General features: G+C 39.3%; 1 protein-coding gene across 2 annotated transcripts in view; it reads right to left on the reverse strand.

Annotated features, from left to right (window-relative positions):
- trappc9 (trafficking protein particle complex subunit 9) overlaps positions 1–19200 on the reverse strand; it is a 172215-nt gene that overhangs the window by 117526 nt on the left and 35489 nt on the right. For both annotated transcript variants that reach the window (XM_041053407.1, XM_041053408.1), the window contains 4 exons: positions 16228–16354; positions 15947–16079; positions 12391–12554; positions 2374–2526 (listed from right to left, as the gene is read on the reverse strand). In XM_041053407.1, the coding sequence (XP_040909341.1) occupies positions 2374–2526; positions 12391–12554; positions 15947–16079; positions 16228–16354 (577 nt within the window). The remainder of the gene's footprint in view (positions 1–2373; positions 2527–12390; positions 12555–15946; positions 16080–16227; positions 16355–19200) is intronic.

The following is a 19200-nucleotide window of genomic DNA, read 5'->3' on the forward strand; positions in this document are numbered from 1 at the left end:
AGCACAACTCCAATTTATGATCATTAGGAATTCATCAGTCAGCACACGTGGGTGAGAGCAGATTTGGGTGGTTAAAAACTGAAGAATGTTGCTGCATGAGGCCCATTGTGTGCCATGTAAAAACGCTGCAATGAATCTTTTTCTTAGACTATTCAGTGCTTTGTATGAAATGGCAAAACTGAACAATGACATGCATCATTCTTCCAAGTTTGCTTTTGTGCATTTAAGAGCAGTGATTTTTTTTTGTGTGTGTGTGTGTGTGTGTGTGTGTGTGTTTTGCCTTACATGAAGACAACTAATTAGTGTCATTTTGAAAATGCCACAGCAGAGCAGCAGGGTACGTCTTTCCACAAAGTCTCATAAAAAGATTAGCAGTGGCATTCAAAAACATAAACAGACCTGAGACAATCAATACTGCCCCTGTGATTTCACTACAGTACAAACTCATCCACAGAAGTTTACCAAGAAGACAGAACAGTTTTTTTTTTTCTGCACTATTGCAAATTCTTGATTAATCGTTTCTAAATACTTCTTATTATTAGTTACTTCTTTCAGATCTTCCAATCCAGTTCTTGGCAAGAAAGTGAATAAAAGCAACTGTAAAGGTAAAACCAGATATATTCATCACAAAATAAAACTTGAACAGTTATGGAAACAAAAAGTGGCTCTATGGGTAAAGTCTATTATGCTATTCCCTCTAATATAGTAATAATTTCCTAATTGTACAATGTGCCAGTATTAAAATTTATTTGTGACCATATGCACAACTGAAGAGCTGTTGATGATGCACTAGTTGTGCCTAAAATAATCAAGATTTCACAGTTTAATTAGCAAAGATGGCAGAAATCTTCCAGCACACAGGAGCACAGACCAACGACAAAGCAAAACCGTTGGCTTTATGCAAATAAGTTCATCAGTATATTAACACTACATTATTAACGTGATTACATTAATGTATTAGAGTGGTAGATAGCATCAAATGTGTTTAGCAAAAACTGCATCCCATAATGCCACCATAATAACTGTATTCAGAGCTGCTGTTTAGATGGAACCGTGTCTTATCTCCTTAATTCAGGGCCCCAATTATTGCTCAGCTAATTAAAACACTGAAACAGTATCGCCGAAATGACCTCACGAGAAGAGTGGAACTGGGGCTGAGATAAACATGCGGCATTGTATGTGTTTACATCTGGCAAAGTGAAGTCTCTGCGGTGCAGAGGCAGCTCCATATTGATCGCTCGCTAATATTCATCAGCCCATAGAGCCTGCGGTGAAGAGGTTTCGGGAGTCTGAAGAAGGAGGTAGAGAGGTCAGGAGCACGACAGGAAAGAAAGGAGGCTGAGGGAGAACTATAAGAAAGGCTGGAGGAGGAGCGCGATGAATGAGCCTCGAGGTAGGGGAGAAGGTCAGTCTTTTTATTCTCTTTTTTTTTTTTTTTTTTTTAAACGAGGAATAAGAATTACAAGAGAGGAAATCCGACAATTGAAGTGAGGAAACGAGAAGCTAGGAGAGAAATGGAGGTGTAGAGACCTCGGGACCTCTCTCCTATTACTGCTGAATCTTGAATAAGGCGGCAAGAATCCCTGTAAGAAGGAAGTGCAGGGGAACATTCACACTCGTCTCTGCATCTGACATGCACGTAACAAAAAGACGGGACGATTCGAGAATATACTGCGCCACAGGGTTTAAACTAATTAGCTTCATTATTGATTATTCTTTCAATGACTTTTTTTTTTTAATCATCCATTAAGTTTTGGTCAATAAAATGTTGGGACATAGAGAAAAATGTCCATCACAGTCTGATTCACAGCCTCATACTCATAGTTTACTGTTCACTCTCTATACACCACTAAAAATAACGTAGTACATCAGGGCTGTATTAAGTTATAGTTAATGCAAACTGAACATCCTTATCCTGCTGCTTCACATTAAAAGCATTCAACCGGCTAAATGTGGCGTGGTGATTATTGTGAAACAGGAAAGGTGTGTTCATCACCATGGCTAACAATGATTGCAAACGTTCATCAATTTTATTTATTTATTTATCTATTTTACCAGCAGATCATTTTTTTATTTTGTGTCCAGCTGTTGTGTGAAAAAACTACTCACACTCAGAAAAAAAAAAAAAACGTGTTTGTTTGGCTGCATATAAACAAATACACCAGCTGATCTTCTTTTATATTTCTGACACAGTAGCTGCTCGAGGAGTGTGTGATGTAAAACTGTACTTGTACACTGCATATGCCAATAACTGTGGTAATACTGATTAATGATATCATAACCTGTGAACCTGTATGAGGACATTCCTCTGACAGATGCTGCCGGTACCGACTTTTCACTGTTGTTCGCATGTGCATTTCTGTGTCCACTCACCATCATTGAGGTCCTGCAGCAGGTTCTCCTGACCAGAGAAGTCCAGCTTGACTTTGATATTGACAGTCAGTGTGACAGCCTGGCCAGACTTTAGAGGCAGGTGAGACAAGGGCTCCTCCAGCTCCCAACTCAGAAACTCTCCAAATACTTTCTCTGCACAGACACAAAGGAGTGAAGAAGGAAAATTTAAAAATAAAAGCAAACAAACAATGAAACAAAAAAAAAGGATGACAAAATAAATATAGAGTTATTTCTGAGCATAATAACACCTTCTGGGATAAAAGATGGCAAGACTTGTTAAACGAACTGTTTCAACACTTTGGGATGCAAATATTTTTGGATAAGCAAAAAAGAGTGACACTGTTGTGCATGTAGCCACCCAAAGGCAGGCTGCACACATAAGCATTTAGCAGGAAGATTCACATTGAGTTTCTGGTTACTGTCTCTGTAGTTTGTGCAAAAAGAAGTGGGAAGAAAAAAAGAGACAGACACACCTGATTATACCTGCAGCAGACTGCACTTTACACAAAGAGAACTTCTTTTGCAATTTTACATTTTGCATTTCTGGTGCAACAAAGCTGCTGATTGGCCTCCTACCTGCAAGTACTTTTGGTACCCGTCACTAGACCTGACGCTCTACTTTATGTTTCCAATCCCTTCTACCTGAGATGAATGACTCAGCTGCATCCACTTCAGCCAGGAGCATCAAATGAAAGATACATCACCTGAATAAAGCATGTGTCCTGTCTATGCAGGTGAGCTGCTCCCGCTCTGAGGGATTGGCAGAACAGCGGGCAGGCTGAGTTTAACAGACACACAGCAGAGGGGCAGACACAAGGTCAATATAAGAACAACAGTTTACGCGTCCCCCGTTTGATTCATAAGCACAGCCTTTAAAGTCCTCTCAGAGGATGTGAATGTAGGCAGCATTAAATAAAGATTTTATGAATAACACTGCACTTTAAAAATTCATAAACTCAGAACTCCTTGCACTGAATTAAAAAAGAGGGGAGGAAAAAGTGAACGGGGACAGAGAATGGGGCAATGGGGAAATGATTTCAAAGAAATGGGCTGAGGAAGAAAAAAAAAAACGTGGAGCTCTCTTGACTATGCAGCACCAGGTTTTGTAAATCAACAGGTGGATTGTGGATGGCGTTACTATCATGAGGCTACTTAACTATGACTCACAAGAAATGGCAGCCACATTGCCTGTCAGGAAATCTTTCATACCTTACTTAAAGTATTAAACAGAGACATTCCTCTTTATGAAAATACAATATGGAGAGCACGTCATTGCTACTTCAAAAGGCTTAGGCTTGGCTTTGAGATTTTCATCCTCTCTGCCTGTGACTGCCCCACCTTATCTTTCTCCCCCAGTAATGCACCGGCAGGAAAAATGAAGTGTGGGGGCACTGCAGTGGAGCTGTAAGGTACCAATCAGGATCAATCAGGATCAATCAGAGAACGTTTAATCAACACATTTCAATAAATAAATAAATACTATATTCCATAAAATCGAGTCTAGAAATAACTAATGAACAAAGGGTGCTGGGTGTAGCCACCTCAATCAATCAATGCAGTGTCACCAGCAGGCAGGAATTAGCACAAAGGTGGACTCCAAACTAAAGAGAAACGACGTACTCTGCACTGTCATACTCTAAACTGCACAAATTATGTTCACAAAAACAGGAATATCCAAAGCAGGCCGCAGACAGACAGTTAGCTGCCAGTTTATTACCCTTGGCAACTATTTTCCATTGCTGGTGAATGGACTTGCCATTCAATATACACAACAACTAGGAGGTGATGTATTCATGCACTGCAGTGCTTACATGATAACAGACATATGCATCAGGACAGAAACACACCAGAAAGATGCTAACACTAACAAGTGGAACTGTCAGAGCACATTTTGAGACAGGAAAGACAGAAGCTAAAAAAAAAATAATAATAATGATAAAAATAAAAAGCAAACTATTCAACAGTATAGGAGCATTTTGGTGTCTTTGTAAGTTATGAAAATAACCATATTGGAGAAAAGAATGAGAAATCTCTGGTACAAAAACACAAATGAGATACTCCATACCAGCAACCCTAATACTACAAATAAACATAAGGAAACTGATGTAGTCAAATGAGAAAGAAGGACTGCACAGGCAGCTGAGAGGCAGCTCTGCTCTAACAAAACCACTGAAGCAATAATAATCCCCTCTTTTCCTTTTTTTATTAGTTGCACAGTCAAAGGTGTTTTGTCCTTATGAGACATTTGATATGAATGTGCATAAAAGTATTTTAGAGGACAGTTAAGCCATGCTGATGTTTATATCCACAAAAGAGCTGTAAGGTAGCAGTGATGAACAAAAGGTCTGATGGACGGTTACTTTCCCGCTATTCAAAAACAACTCTGTTTATTTTTACTCTTATTTAAATGCGATACAAGAGATTATTATGTTGAGAGCTTATTATGAATAAATATTTATTTTTGAGAAACTGAGCTCATATCTCATATGTCAAGATGGCTGTGCTGTGGCAGAGAAGAGTAATGTTTTGTTTGTTTTGCCACAGATGTCCTCCTATTGTGACTCTTCATCTTTTATTCATTCAGCTCCCACAGAGGATGCAGAGGGCTTCAGAAAGGCCCTCTCAACTGTGGCCTGTCTAAAGCCACTACCAGGTTATGACTAAGGAGGCACAGGCAGGTGGAGACAGGGTAATGACCAGGAATGGTAAGTCCTATCATCGCAGAGCTGCAGTGGGGGACACCACAGCCGCTACAGCTACTGCATCAATGATCTCCTGCTTAGCGAGCGGGCATGCAAACAAAGCATAGCATCACAATGTACAGTATATGTATGACCCAGAGTATAAATGTATTATGTGGAAACAATCTTTAGAGGGAAAAACCAAGGTATTATTCACAATGGCTGTAAGAAAATGATACAGTACTGAAACCTACACGCGAGTACTGCCACTGACTGACTCACCAGGGGTCAGATGTGCACGATGCGTGTGCTCTAAAGTTATGCATACAATAGTTCCCACACATAAATGTGTGGGACCATAAGCTTGTCATCCTTGTTAAAATTCCTGTCATTTTTTAAAATATTATATGTAAATCGAACACAGGTTTCTGTTTTTTTTATGTTCGAGAGAGATTTCATTGCTGATGATTTACACTCAGCGGTCACTGTATGTGGGACACCTGTACACTCTGATCGTTACAAAGCTCATGATGTTTTCCGGTGACACTGTTGGACCTGTAATTCAGTTACGTGTTTCTTACTGAGGTCGTGGTTAAAAGTAATGTTGTCTTTCATCTCACCCTCGTCCTCTCGCTGCTCATCAACTTATCGATGATAACGTAAACACTCACGTCTGTGGCCTCCATGTTTACTGCCTGTTCACAGCATGTTCACCGTATTCTGCATGTAACATTTGCGCATGAGGGTCATTTCATGTCTGTGACCAGTTCACACTGGAATCTGATATCAGATATCACATTTAAAAAATAATAAAAACAGTTAAACAAAAAAATCTGATCTGAGCTATAAGTCTGAATTGAGCACAAAGGCTTGCAGTGTGAACGCAGCCTTAGAAACCAGTGTTTATATCATGCAGTACATCTTTACCACTACAACCTCAATACTAAAATATACAATTGAATTAACACCTCTGTGACAGTGTCACCAAAAACTGAATATTATAGGCATCATAAAAGTAGACTTTATGGCAGCACAGGTGACCTGGATTGCATTAAAATGCCCAGGTAAACATAATAAAGTGGACTCTGAGTGTACAGTGGGTCTTCGTAGTGTTGGTTTTGATGGTAGCGTGATGTTGCCTGGGCACCTGGAATATTGCATCTTTGCTATCTTTATATTAAAGAGCACAATGGAAATAATCCACTGACTTTAAGTCATCTTTGACGTTTTTCTAGTTTTGTGTGCTTTGGTCTGTTCCTGTCTACAGTGTCAAATATACTAAACTAACAGTACTTCAGATTAGGAGAGTATTTGGTTTTTGTAGAGAGACAGAAGTAACATGATGAGGCGAGAGATGGAAATTCAATAATAAAACATTGTTCATTTAGGCTGTTAGCCAGTTTCCGTGATGGTGTGATTTCTTTGCAGTCTACACGACCATCTGCGAAACGCTCATCAAAGTTATTACTTTGGTGTGATCAATTTTATCTTCCTTTTTATTTACATTGGAGGGAACATTTTATGTCCCTGTGTTCATTACCTTTAATTTTTATCCTTTCTGATGTGCTGTGTCACCTGTGAAGCACTTTGTTAAGCCTGCTTTGATATGAGGGATAAAAATCATTGATAGTTTTTCTGAGGTTCGATGAAATCCACTGATAATGATGGTTTACAGGGTTTGTTTTGTTTTTGTTTTTTTCTTTTTTCACTTTCAGGTTTAGAGCAAGCACAGGTATCGATGTGCACATATTGATGAAGGGCAAATCTATGTTTATTTTTTATTTTAGTTAAGCTTTATTTGTAAACCAACACAGAGTTTAACGCGTCTGACTCTCTCCAGCGGTTTAAGGAATAAGGTCAAAGTGGGACTGGTGACAAAAAGTTTCTCTTCATAACTCTTAATATCTTGGAAAAGATAATTGAAGTTAACTGAGTTCCAGATGTCTAGATTTAGAGTCTGAGATGTATTCATCTCAAAACCTCTTTTAAATTAAAAAAAAAAAAAAGAAAGAAAGAAAGAAAAAAGCTGAAGTGGATGATTCCTCATTGTTAATGGAATGAGACGGTTAAACACCAGTAAAATCAGACTGACCAGATTAAAAATACATATTCATTAAGACGTGGTACTTTCTTCACTAACTGGTCTCATTTAAACCACTTTAGCTGAAACTGCAGTGGTTTCAGAAATTACAGCAACAAAAAAAAGATGAAGTTACATAGAGAAAAGAACTGGATGATCAATTGCACTGCAATGCAATTAGCAGGTCACGTTGTATCATGCACCCACCAGGCTGTTCTTCCACTGAGGCAGTGTGTGTGTGTGTGTTTGTGTGTGTGCACTTTGGCTGAACTGTCATTTTCGAATGCTTGAAAGTGTTTACAAAGACTCCATCAACTAACAGGGAGGAAACTTTAAGACCTTGTTATTCAATATGATGAAAACTTAGAACACACAAACCTTTTGCACGACCTAACAGAGACAAGAAACACACACAAGCTGCAGAGTTGCTGCAGTGCAGAAAGACACACACTCCAGTCTGTGCTAATTACCAGCCAACAAAACAAACTGGGAACAACACCCTGCAAATACAGGTTATTTCAAATGCAGCTCCTCTACTAGCAGCTATACAGGGGGTCACTGTGCTTAGTATAAAACAAGCAGAGGCTCTGCTGTAAACAGTGCTTCCATACTGCATTTAATAAATAAACAAATCAATAAGGGACAGTTAGTATATGATGAGCATCTTGATTCAGGACTGTTGGCTACAACAGATCTAGGTAAGAACACGGTATTAAAGAGTAGCTCTGTGTCACACCTGAATCCCTAATCAGACTAGCTGCAGTGACACTCTGACTCTGAAAGACTTTACAACTAAGATGACAACTTGATAAAGGCTTAACTACTTTACATAGGGGAATGAGACTCCTTGCAAGACCTCACACACACCCTCACCAATGGTGTCTTACCCTTGAGGTGGAACATAGTGGACTTTTAAACAGCCTTAAGAGTAGCATACAAACATTACTTCCACTTTACTCCAGTTAGTCCAACTGAAAACACTTCTAGACATCCATTTTTGCAGTTAAAATTATGTCAACATGTTTAATTTATTGTTATCAGTTTTTTTGTTTGTTTATTTTTGTTCGTCATTTTGTTCATCGTTTTTGCAATCATTAAAAAGAAGAAATAAGGGCCTTTGGGGAAATACCAGAATGCATATTCCCTTTACTCTCAGCTGCTGGAGGCGGGGGGGGGGGCATGTCGACTGCAGCTTGCAGGCTGAGCTCCAGCAGGGGAATGAGAAACAAAGTAAACAAGCTCGTGCTGTAGCTTGCAGGCCATGGGTAGACAACGTGTTGTTAGCAGTGCTACTGAAATGTGAGGAATTCAGCAATATCTAAATGAGCCAAAGTGGCAGTTGCAGTATAAGGTCTACACAGCAGATATGTATGCTGTAGAAGACTGAACACATGCAGTGTAACTTCAGCAGCCTGATACTGTAAAAATGCAAAAGGCCCCTTTGGTTTGTCTGTTCTGGGCTTCGGTAGGAACATGGCGCTGCAACACGGCAGGCACTGTGGAGGAGGACCCACTTCCTATATAGTTATGCAGGGCTCATTCTAAGCTAACAAAAACACAACAATTCTTAGTTTGGACATAATCACACATATGAATTCACATTTTATTTTATCAATTCTATGGAAATTTAGTTAAAATCTGCCCCACATCTGAATTGATACTATTTAGGAGTACTTGCTGAGCTTTAAAGAAGCCAAAGAAAAGGACCATAACATATAAAGGCGTGAAATGTAAGTAACTAAAGACAAAAATCCTTCTTCCAAATTTCTTTTTGCCTTTAGCTATGAGAACTAAAAATATTGTCATATTATGAGCTAAAAGGGCTTGAACCAAGTATATAAGAAACTGAATTTTCAGAGATCAAAGACCGAGTGCTACTGGTTGCTCTGCATAGGAATCCCTCTTCTCAACAGAGAAAGATATAAGGAGCAAAATGAAAAAAGGACAAACAGAGGAATATAAAGAACTGAAGGAGCTATCCCCCAATAGGGACTGAAGGAGATAAGGATTTGAAAGAGTGAACAAGACAGCTTGGAAGGAGTAATGAAAGATAAAGCTGAAAACAAAGAAAAGAAACTTGAAAACAAGGACGAAGACGATAATGATTCGTTCACAAGACGTTTGAACAATAGAGACAAAGAAGAGCTTTGTTGGTGGATACTCTTTGGGCCAGTTATATCTGCTACACTAAAAGGACCATTTTCCACTTTTGCTAAATATTTGACATTTTAATCTTTGGCCCTTGACTACAGCCTTCCAGCTGTTACAGACCTTGAGTAGCAAAAGCTACGGGTAAAAGAGCAGGAAAGAAATGTAGTTTCATCTGTTTATCACAGTTTTTTAACACTTTAAGCACTTTAAGAACTATTACTTTGTTTTATGTTTTATACATTCAGTTCTAATTAAATGTTAAACACTGATCAGTTGTTGAATTTTAACATAATTATCTAATCCTTGTGTACTGTATTAACATTTTATCCACATTTATGAAATCACTGATCCGCTGAGTTGGAGCGTTTAATAAACATCTGTTCCATTCGTTTTTTTTCATTCAGCTTGACTTGGCTTCAGGCTTGACTGTTTTCTATTAATTAAAGTTTATGGTTTAAGTTAGAGTAATGTGACTGGTGATATTCTCTAAAGTAAATGGTTAATTTATTTAAGTTGAAGTGTTTGTTGAAAGCCTTTGAGTGAAAATACAGCCGGCGTTTTCTCAGGTCCAGAGAAGTCGGTGCTCTTTGCTTCCCTAGGAGGCAAAACTCTGTTTGCAGCCTAAATCATTTCAATAACCACAACCACACTTTCATTTCAAAGAGAATTCTTCTTAACCAGAGAAACTACATTGTACCTTGGAGTCCGGCCAGCAGGGAGCAGGGAGGCTCTGAGAGGTTAGCTGGCTTAACTGTCTTCAAATCCTAGACTAGTTCAATTAGAGTCCCGTACTATTTACCACTGACAGGCTAATTCTTATCCACCTTAGAGCAAGAGCTGCACTGGGCTTCTGTACAAAAGTTCCCAGGCAACAACAGAAATACACAGCAATTCTCTCACCACACTGTCACTGAGCCATAAAATCTACATCAGGGCTGGTCACCAAAGGCTTTTGCGATCCGTAGAGAATCTTGAGAGAGAAGTGCATGAAAAGTGACACTGACAGAAGCTGCCTGGTGGGACAAGATCTATGAGCGTTAACCCTTGGACGGAGGATACATTAGTGTGGTCTGTCTTCAATTAAGCCCAGCACCCTAAGGCCATTTTGGAAATGTCAGATCAATCCATATATATTAGTTCCCTGCTCCTCCTCCTCCTCCTCCTCCTCCTCTGCTCATCACTGTGTGACTGAACTCCAGCTGAGAGAACAGTGATGGGAAGTGATTAACAAGAGCAGATCTTTCAAATCAGAGAATATACAGGATATAGTACTATCTTCTCAGTACAGCCAGGTATGTAGTGCATAAGTATGTGTGTTTTGAGATTACCAGGTCAACATCCTTTGTTAAAAGTGTTTCTGACTCGGTGACAAAGTGGGTATGGTGATGTAAAGAAAGGCCTCTGCATCTACAGGCTTCACTTACATAAAGACAGGGGACAAAATGATAAAGAGAAGGCTCCTATATAAAATCAGTGTGACACTGTATACATAACTGTGTTGTGCAGAATATTCTGTAATAATGTGCAATAAGAAACACTGGACTCCTAAGTGGCCAACTGTGGTGGAATGTGCAAAATCATTGCTGCTCACTGAGATAACATAACTTTTTATTCTTAATTGTCTTAAGTATAAAATAATGTTACTCTCAATAAGAGCATCATCAATACAGTGACATGGCCGATATCATCAGCTGATTTTAGTTTATCACAGATTGCTACTGGTGTGCATGGCACCTGATAAGTCAATGGTTCCCAACAATTTCTTGTCCAACATACCCCTGCAGCACTATCAGTGTTATTATTTAACAGTATTTGTTACATAAAAGAGATTTTTTTTTTTCCAGACGAGCTAAGCCCCTTTGCAGTCTTTCCATTTACCCTCAGATGACTGCAGAGGTATCGCCTGGGATACAGGCACCACTGGTTGGGAGTCACAGCAACATGTGCTGATGAACTGACGTGCGCTGTCAAAGCACTCTATAAAAAGCCCCAGTGAGTTCTCATTTTGTGAAATGTAGCAGATGTAACAGAGGGCAATGTGTGGAAATTTTGCTTCCCATTTTACTTCAACAGCACCGAACACACTATAATGGACAACACGAGGTCTAAGAACCACCTGCTGTGAAGTGGAGGTCTGTCACATACACACAGGCTGTCCCTCTCTCTCTTTCCTTGGTCCTCTTGGCTACCAGCTTGGTTAACATGGCTAACATCATTTAGCTCCTCTTTCCTCTTCCAGCCATTGATTTAAACCTCAGACAAATATGATCATTTAAAATTCCATTTGCGTGGGTCTCACTGAGCTATGAGCTATGTATCCTTTTTTTTTTTTTTCAGATGTTGGTGGTGGTTACGCAAATAACTCTACCTCCAAGCTCTTCAGCTGTGGCTCAGCTGCCCTTACCTACAGTTCAATATTGGCACATTAATCTAAAACAGTAAACACTTGTGCCATAGGTGTTTAGTTCCACTATCTGGTTACTAAAAGACGTGTCCCATCTACAGGAAAGTTAAAGCTTCTACATTTCTCAAACTTGTGCCACCACCATAACTTTGTGTGCTGTGTCCAAAAATATAGCTGATTTTTTTCCCCACAGACAGTGAGACAAAGGCAAAAAAAAAAAAAAGGAAAGAGACAGAGACACAGCGACAGCCAGTCAGGGTGAGGGGGACTGCAGAGATCTGAGGACCTGAGCAGGTGTTGTACAAAGAGATGGAACACAGAGTGAAAAGCTACAGGGGCATGAAAGATGTAGAACCAAAGACAATGGGTAGTGACCTCTGTGGCACTGCGGACAAGGGGACTGCAAGAGAGTGAAGCACAAACTCTGTGGGTGATGAAGTACATCAAAGGTTGTCCAGACTAAAACAGTACTGATAAAGAATACTGCACAGCAATAAACTCAGTGTATCCCTGTTTGTTACATACAGGCTATTAATCCATATATTGTCAGGCCTCTCCTCTTTGTTGTATTGTACTGACACAGCTTCCTGTTTCATTAGCCATTAACATCTGAAACCACAATGATTCAAAACCTCAAAAAGCAGAATCGATACTTATGGCTTTAGTGATCAGGTGCTAACCTTTGGTGTTGACAATCTTGGAGGTAAGTTCCAGAGTCTCGATGTCCTCAGATCCAATGTTCTCCAAGGTGATGGTGAGCTGCTGGGTCTCTCCGTTGAAGAGCTGGACAGACACGGTGCTCGACAGCTCTTCTTTGGACATGGGATGAGGCGTGTGCGCTGACCTGTTTAGGTTTGTAGAGAGGGAAGAACTTTTCAGTCATTACAGAAAGTAGAATTTTCTATTTTTTTTTTCTTTTGTTTTTGTTACCTTAATTGCATTAAGGTTAGATATAAAGGTTTTTAAGACAATAATTCAAAAGGTAAACACCGTTGTGACGGTGGACGTGGTTTGATATGATGCTAATAGTTCTATTATACTTTTATCATAAGTTGAGGAACAATCCTTCAGGCATTGATCCACCAGAAATGTGCAAAAACAGATAAAGTTTAAAATGCTCTCCCTCCCATTTTGATGAAGATGATAAATGTATTTTGGAATCTTATTATCTGGAACGTTATTTATTGATGCCTCTTTACCCACAGTGGGGAGCACTGCTCAGAGTTTAGCTCTGCTTTCAATTACTTGCGAGTTTTGCCATCAAACCTGATTTGTATTGTCATTGAAGCATTTCACACGTTTAAGATAAAATATATTTTAGGTAGGTGTAACCAAATCCACTTTTAAACTGTTTACACCAGTTAAAAATGCCTAATTATATATAAAAAAAAAATAAAAAAAGCCACTTAACACACTCCACAAACCTGATTTCAAGCCTTATACCAAATGTTATTGAGAACAGTGGACAATGCACAGTATTGATAACGGACTCACTCTGCATTCACTGAGTAATGATAAAATGTCTGTTTTACTCATAATGACACTCAATTCCTAATATATCCTAATAATATCCTAATTCCATATATATACATGTATATATATACACACACCCCGTCACATTGTATGTAATAGTCATTTAAAGAGTAAAGTATTAACGTATTTGCATAAGCTGTCAAAAGCTAAACACCTGCAGCTGATGCTCACAGAGTTTTAAAGAGCTGCTGGAATCTGTTTTTGGAAAGTAATGCAAATACGAAAGCAAAACGGAATGTACAAGATTATGAAAGATCAATGTGGGTGCTCTCTGCAACTTCATCATATCTCATTATACATGCACATGTTCAGTATCATCACTTTAAAATGCAACAAACACTGCGCCTGAGGATAGAATTATAATGCCAGTCATCGCCAACTGCCTATACTTTTCATCCGAGCTTGACAGCAGGTCAATGCAAAAATAAATCTTTGAAATGTTGCTGCCAGTTATGTTTGTATTGTGGATGTATTTTCAAAGTCACAGCGGAGCTATGATGGAAAACTTTTTAACCACAAAAAAAAAAAAGAAAATCCTGAAAAATCAAAATGATTTTACAAACATAGCAGCAACAGACGTTAGCATTTTAACAGACATGTCTCTCCTTTAGACCCTGACAGTAAAACAGATTTATAAAACATGGAAAAATGCACAGCTCTATGTTCTGAGGCTTTTAAAATGCTATCAATAATTAAAGTTAATGTTTAACACTGGTGTTAGTAATGTGAAAACAAGAAGCTATAGGCACTGTAGTGTTTTTCTGAAGGTACCTAAACAGTCAGCGAAGCACTTCTTAGGCTGAATTCAAAGCACAGGGTCTACCTGTGGACCCAGTGAGAGCCCCCAGGAGACCACATATTACATTTTCATTCTGTTTGCTTCACATGTCTGCCATGGTACTCTTTCACTACTACAGATTAAAAAGATTTTCCACGTCAAAAGCTGCTCAAGTGCCGTACTTACAGGCATGACCTGAACAGTGGATTTTGCAGTAGCTCCTCTGTCACAATGATTTACAACACTCCAACAGGGTGCTATTTTCTAGAAGTAATATCCACCTGTAATAACCTGTGATTTCTCCTCTCATGTTTCCTATTTTTACTGCATTGGAAATTTCATTTCACCTTACAGGAGTCACGAGAAACAAACATCACCTGCTGCTCTGATTCTTAAGTTGTCACTGCAGCTATTTCTGACATAGGAAAAAAAAAATGCTCCACTGATATTATCTATATCTATTATCATTATCACTTTTCTTATAAGTTATTCAGATTTGCACTGTTTCTGTTGAGCACTTTAACTACCACTACCCTGGCCAGTGTTAAATTCGCGATACTTGCTTGGTAAACAATAATTTGAGCTGTAAATTGAACATCAGTTTAGAAGAGTAATGCTCACTGTCACTATCAGCATTAATTACCAGTTTAAGTCAAAGCCACTTTCAAACATCAAAAGTCTTTATTCATATTCATCCTGAAAGTGTTATTACTTTCCGCCTGTGGCAGTTTTCTGATTCACAAAACACATGCACTTTCATTTCATTTTAAAAGTGTTTTATCGAACCTTAAAAGTTTCATAAACTCATAATCTTACCAAATCTATTTTTGTTTTTAAAGAGAAAGTAGGGTTAGAATCTGGTTTATGAATAAAACGTCTGGGTCGACAAACCTGGTCCTGACCTGGGTTTCAAGTATGACACTGCCTTTTATACTCACTGTAAGATTACAACAGAATAACTATAGCTTGTATTAGTTGTGACTTTTAACCCACTCTGCCATAAACCCTTTGCATTTTATTCAGAAAGCTACTTAACGATGAATCAACACATAAACATTTCATAAGCTAACCGGTTACCTTTGGTTACTTGTTTGGAAATTGAGTATCAGCACTGTCCAAGTACAGTGCAGTGCAGTCTGCGAGTAGTGGGACAATGACACATTTTTCATTGTTTTGGCTCTGCACTCCAGCACAATGGGTGTGAAATGAAACAATGACTATGAGGTTAAAGTGCTGACTTTCAGCTTTAAGGGTGTTTGAGGGTGTTCGCATCAATCGTGGGTGAACAGAGTAGGACTCGTCGCCCTTTTTATATATTTTTATGGCCAAACAGCAATGTTCTCGTCTGTACAGTCAGTCACCTGACCTCAGTAAATTCAGCATGTGTTGTCACTTACTGAGGACCAGAATGAAGCCAAAAGGTCTGACACAAGTGAACAACTGCTAAAGATCTGCAACCGCATATTAAATATGACATATTTATTCAAGTTTATCTGAATGTCTTTCATAAATTTTACTACCCTAAAACTGCAGGGCATGTATAAAAGGGCTATAACTCCCACAGTTTTTATCTTGTGTGGATGTAAATTATCTCAAATGAATGTGTCATTACTTTAAACTTGTGCTGATTGTCTCATTTCAAAATACTTAAGTAAAGAGAAAGCACAATGCAAAATCTGCCCAGGTTATAGACTGTAGGGTAAACCTGCGGGATGAGCTGATTTACCAGCAGCCATCCCAAATGTTGCATAACATCTGTAACATGTGGAATGTTATGATCTGTAGCTCAGTTCATCCAGTGACAGCAAATGCACCGATGTTTTGTTTAACCATATCCATGGCTTATGTAATAACAGTCAATAAAGAAAAAGCCTTTGGTATTAGACAGCAGATGTGAGATGTCACAAGAGCAGAGAGTTTCTGACCGTGGTAGTGAGGTGCTGAGCTGGAGGCGAGGGAGGGAGGGAACGACCTCCACCAAACAGCCACTAGTCTTCACACCAGGCAGGCCCTCCAGAAGGCAATCGCTGGTCACACCAAACACCGACGTGTGGTAACCTGGGTTCAAGTTCAGAGGAGGAGGATATTTTGAGACACATTTGTTTCAGATACAAACAGTGGATGTAACAGAGATCACATCTAATTTAACCAGCGCATTATTATGTGCAGCATCTGAATGATGGCATAGGCTTTGAGGTGCATTCACCGTTGACAGTGATGTTGCCAGCTGTACGTGGGACGCCGACCAGGGTGACGGGGTACAGGCCGGACTCTGCGGGCAGGGACAGTGCAGCAGGCAGGGATTCAAACTCCACTCCAGAGGTCAGCAAACCCTGAATACAACGAAAAAACATGACGGGGAGTGATCAATATACAACAGGCAAAAACTTCTTACACCAAACCATAAAGGACAGACAAGTGTGATTCTTAACCCAGTCCCTCCTGTACCAAAACAGGAGGACAAAGGGATGCCTGCTGGCATGGAGGCATAAAACCTCTCCTTTCTTTCTGGGAAATTCATCCATCACAAAGAACACCTTACTGGGGAATGTGAATAAAATGAGTGTACAGAGATCAGATTTTTTTTTTTTTTTTTTTTTTTTTAAACCATCAAAACTGTGTCCAAACAATCAAAACTGACTATAAAACGTCAACAGAAAAAATTGTTCTCACAGCTTTTATTTGACACTTAGTGCAATCCACAATAACAGGGCCACCACTGAAAAAGGAGTGATGTGCAGCTGTCTGATTCTCCAGTACCAATTAAGTGTGAAGTATCTCTCCAGCTGTTTTGTGTGATCCATCATCTTAATCCACCCATGATGTCCTGAAGATTGAACCTCTGTCAGCATGAGATAGCCACTTCCACTGAGGAAAATTGTTCTACATGGGAAATGGCCACTTGAGCCATGTATGCCTGAGAAGTGATTGAAAATAAGTCCTACAGATCACAACACAGAAGGACCGAGGATCAGATGGGTTTCAAACTCAGCAGTTCAAATTCCCACCGGGCAATACAGAGACCAGAATATCCCATGCCAATGTTTTTTTATGCATTAGAAAATCTTGCACTGGCAATCTAAAGGGTAATTCTGAGCCCTTTAATTAAAGTTTTTGTTCTGGATTTATCTCAACTCAGAAATAACTTTTATCAAAAAAGAATTGCTACAAGTGTGATTTGGGTTTATTACAGTTTGGGTTTCTGCAGTTTTGGCCATCATTTTTATTGGTTATGATAACACTGTACTCACCAAAGTGATTGCTAAGATCTGGGTCTACAGCCAGACAATAAGACAGGTTGTTTTCTTGACCTCTCAGACATGTCACCACAGATCTTAATAATTAAATTGGTAACCAGTTAAATTGCCAGTAAAGAAGTAAAGCAAAAACTTAAACTTTTGAAATTCTCCTTTAAGAGGGGCCTAATTTCTCACTTCAAAACTTATGACCTGCAGACTCTCAGTATTTTATGATAATTAATGCTTTACCAGTGAATATACCTGAAATTCACAGTGTGTGGTTTTCACATTAGCTACAATGACCAAAAAACAGGCCAGATGAGTGAAGCTTCATCTGCAGTCTGATAAGCCCCCTGCGTGCCTTTCAAGTTTTCGTTTAATGTGTAATCATGCCTCCGCAGAATAACTGTATTTACATTCCAAGTACACACTGCCTGGTTGCACGAGGCAGACTGAGGTGACGTAATGACTGCATCAATCCCTAACAGCAGACACTACCTCACTGGAGGGAAGGCTGCCGAAGAGCTGAGCCTCTGAGGTGCCTCGGCCGTGATTTAAACTCTCCTTGCTTTCACTTCAGGACATTATACTCCTTTATTGGATGGCAGAAGTATCAGTGTTAACCTATTGGAAATAGTTCATTTGCATTCAGCTTTGAAAAGGTTAATTAGCCCGTTTCATTAACAATAACGATTAGAGCATGTGCAAAGTGAATTGTATTGTTTTAGCTTGTGTGCATCGACTTCATTGGACAACAGAGACAGTACGCAGTTAACCTTTTGTTTTGCTTTAACTAATGCTATGATGATAGTTTAATTATCATTTATGATTATTTCTTTGCTCTGAGACATAACTGTACACCTGATAGCAACAAACAGTGATGCAGAGAAAGCCAGACAGTATGAGAAACACAGATTCCCAGGACAGATATTTCTCTTAGTATTGCTTGAGCTTAACATTTAGTTTTTTTTTTTGTTTTTTGTTTCAGTATTGAAGTAAATAATTAATTCACCTTTACTGCAAATAAGCAAGCTAACCTGTGTTCAGTAAATGAAAGACAAACCGAAAAGAATTGTTTGCCGTTTTACTTGTTTTTGTGGAGAGAATGACAGAGGCATCTGACGGTGATCCCTCTGAAAATGAAAGGTGGGGGCTTGTGGTAAAAAGCAGCAGTTTAAAAGAAAATCAATAAAGCACAAAGAAAAGCTGGGTATTAGCACTGAAGTCATGTGGTGACTAAGAAGGAGCGCCTGTCTTGCCAAACTGCAGGGTCACCTTGGTGACGGAAGATGGAAAAGTGACCTTGTGAGTGTGTTTGTTTCACGGTCTTGTCTTTTTTTTTTTTCTTTTTTTTTCCTGAGAGCTGCTTTATGTACTGTGGATAGATGGTTGCTCCGGTCTGAGCAGTCACTTTGTCTGGAGTACAGAGGAGCTCTTGGCAGCTTGCGTCACCCTGTCTGTCTCTACCTGCGTGACTCTACAACACCACCTGAGGTTCCCAGCTGCCGTGGAGCTATGAAGGGCTTCAGCCTCCATCTGTGACCTGATCAATTCACCTGTAGGTGGGGAGGATTTAATGACATCCTTATCTCTGTTTGACCTTGTCTGCTTGCTTATTTCATCTCGCAACTACTTTGCAGACTGCCAGCTCGAGATACTACACTCTTCTGAACCAATTCCAGTTGAAGCACCTAAAAAGTTCTTCAAGCTTCAAAATGTTTGGGCGTGCAGAACACAGTCCTTCCCTGGCCGAGTCAGCTAGCTCTCTTGTGCACACACAAAAGACACAAAAATCATACACTGATGTGACATTTTAACGTTTCTTAAATTTTATTGGAACTAATGGCTCAAATAATGTTGATAGAAAAAGCTATTTCTGCTTTGCAAAGCTTTACAGTTGTTTCTTTTGTAATGACAGCACAGGGAAAAGTCTTTTTGGG

The sequence above is a fragment of the Toxotes jaculatrix genome, chromosome 13, assembly GCF_017976425.1.
Source record: "Toxotes jaculatrix isolate fToxJac2 chromosome 13, fToxJac2.pri, whole genome shotgun sequence".
Classification (NCBI taxonomy): domain Eukaryota; kingdom Metazoa; phylum Chordata; class Actinopteri; family Toxotidae; genus Toxotes; species Toxotes jaculatrix.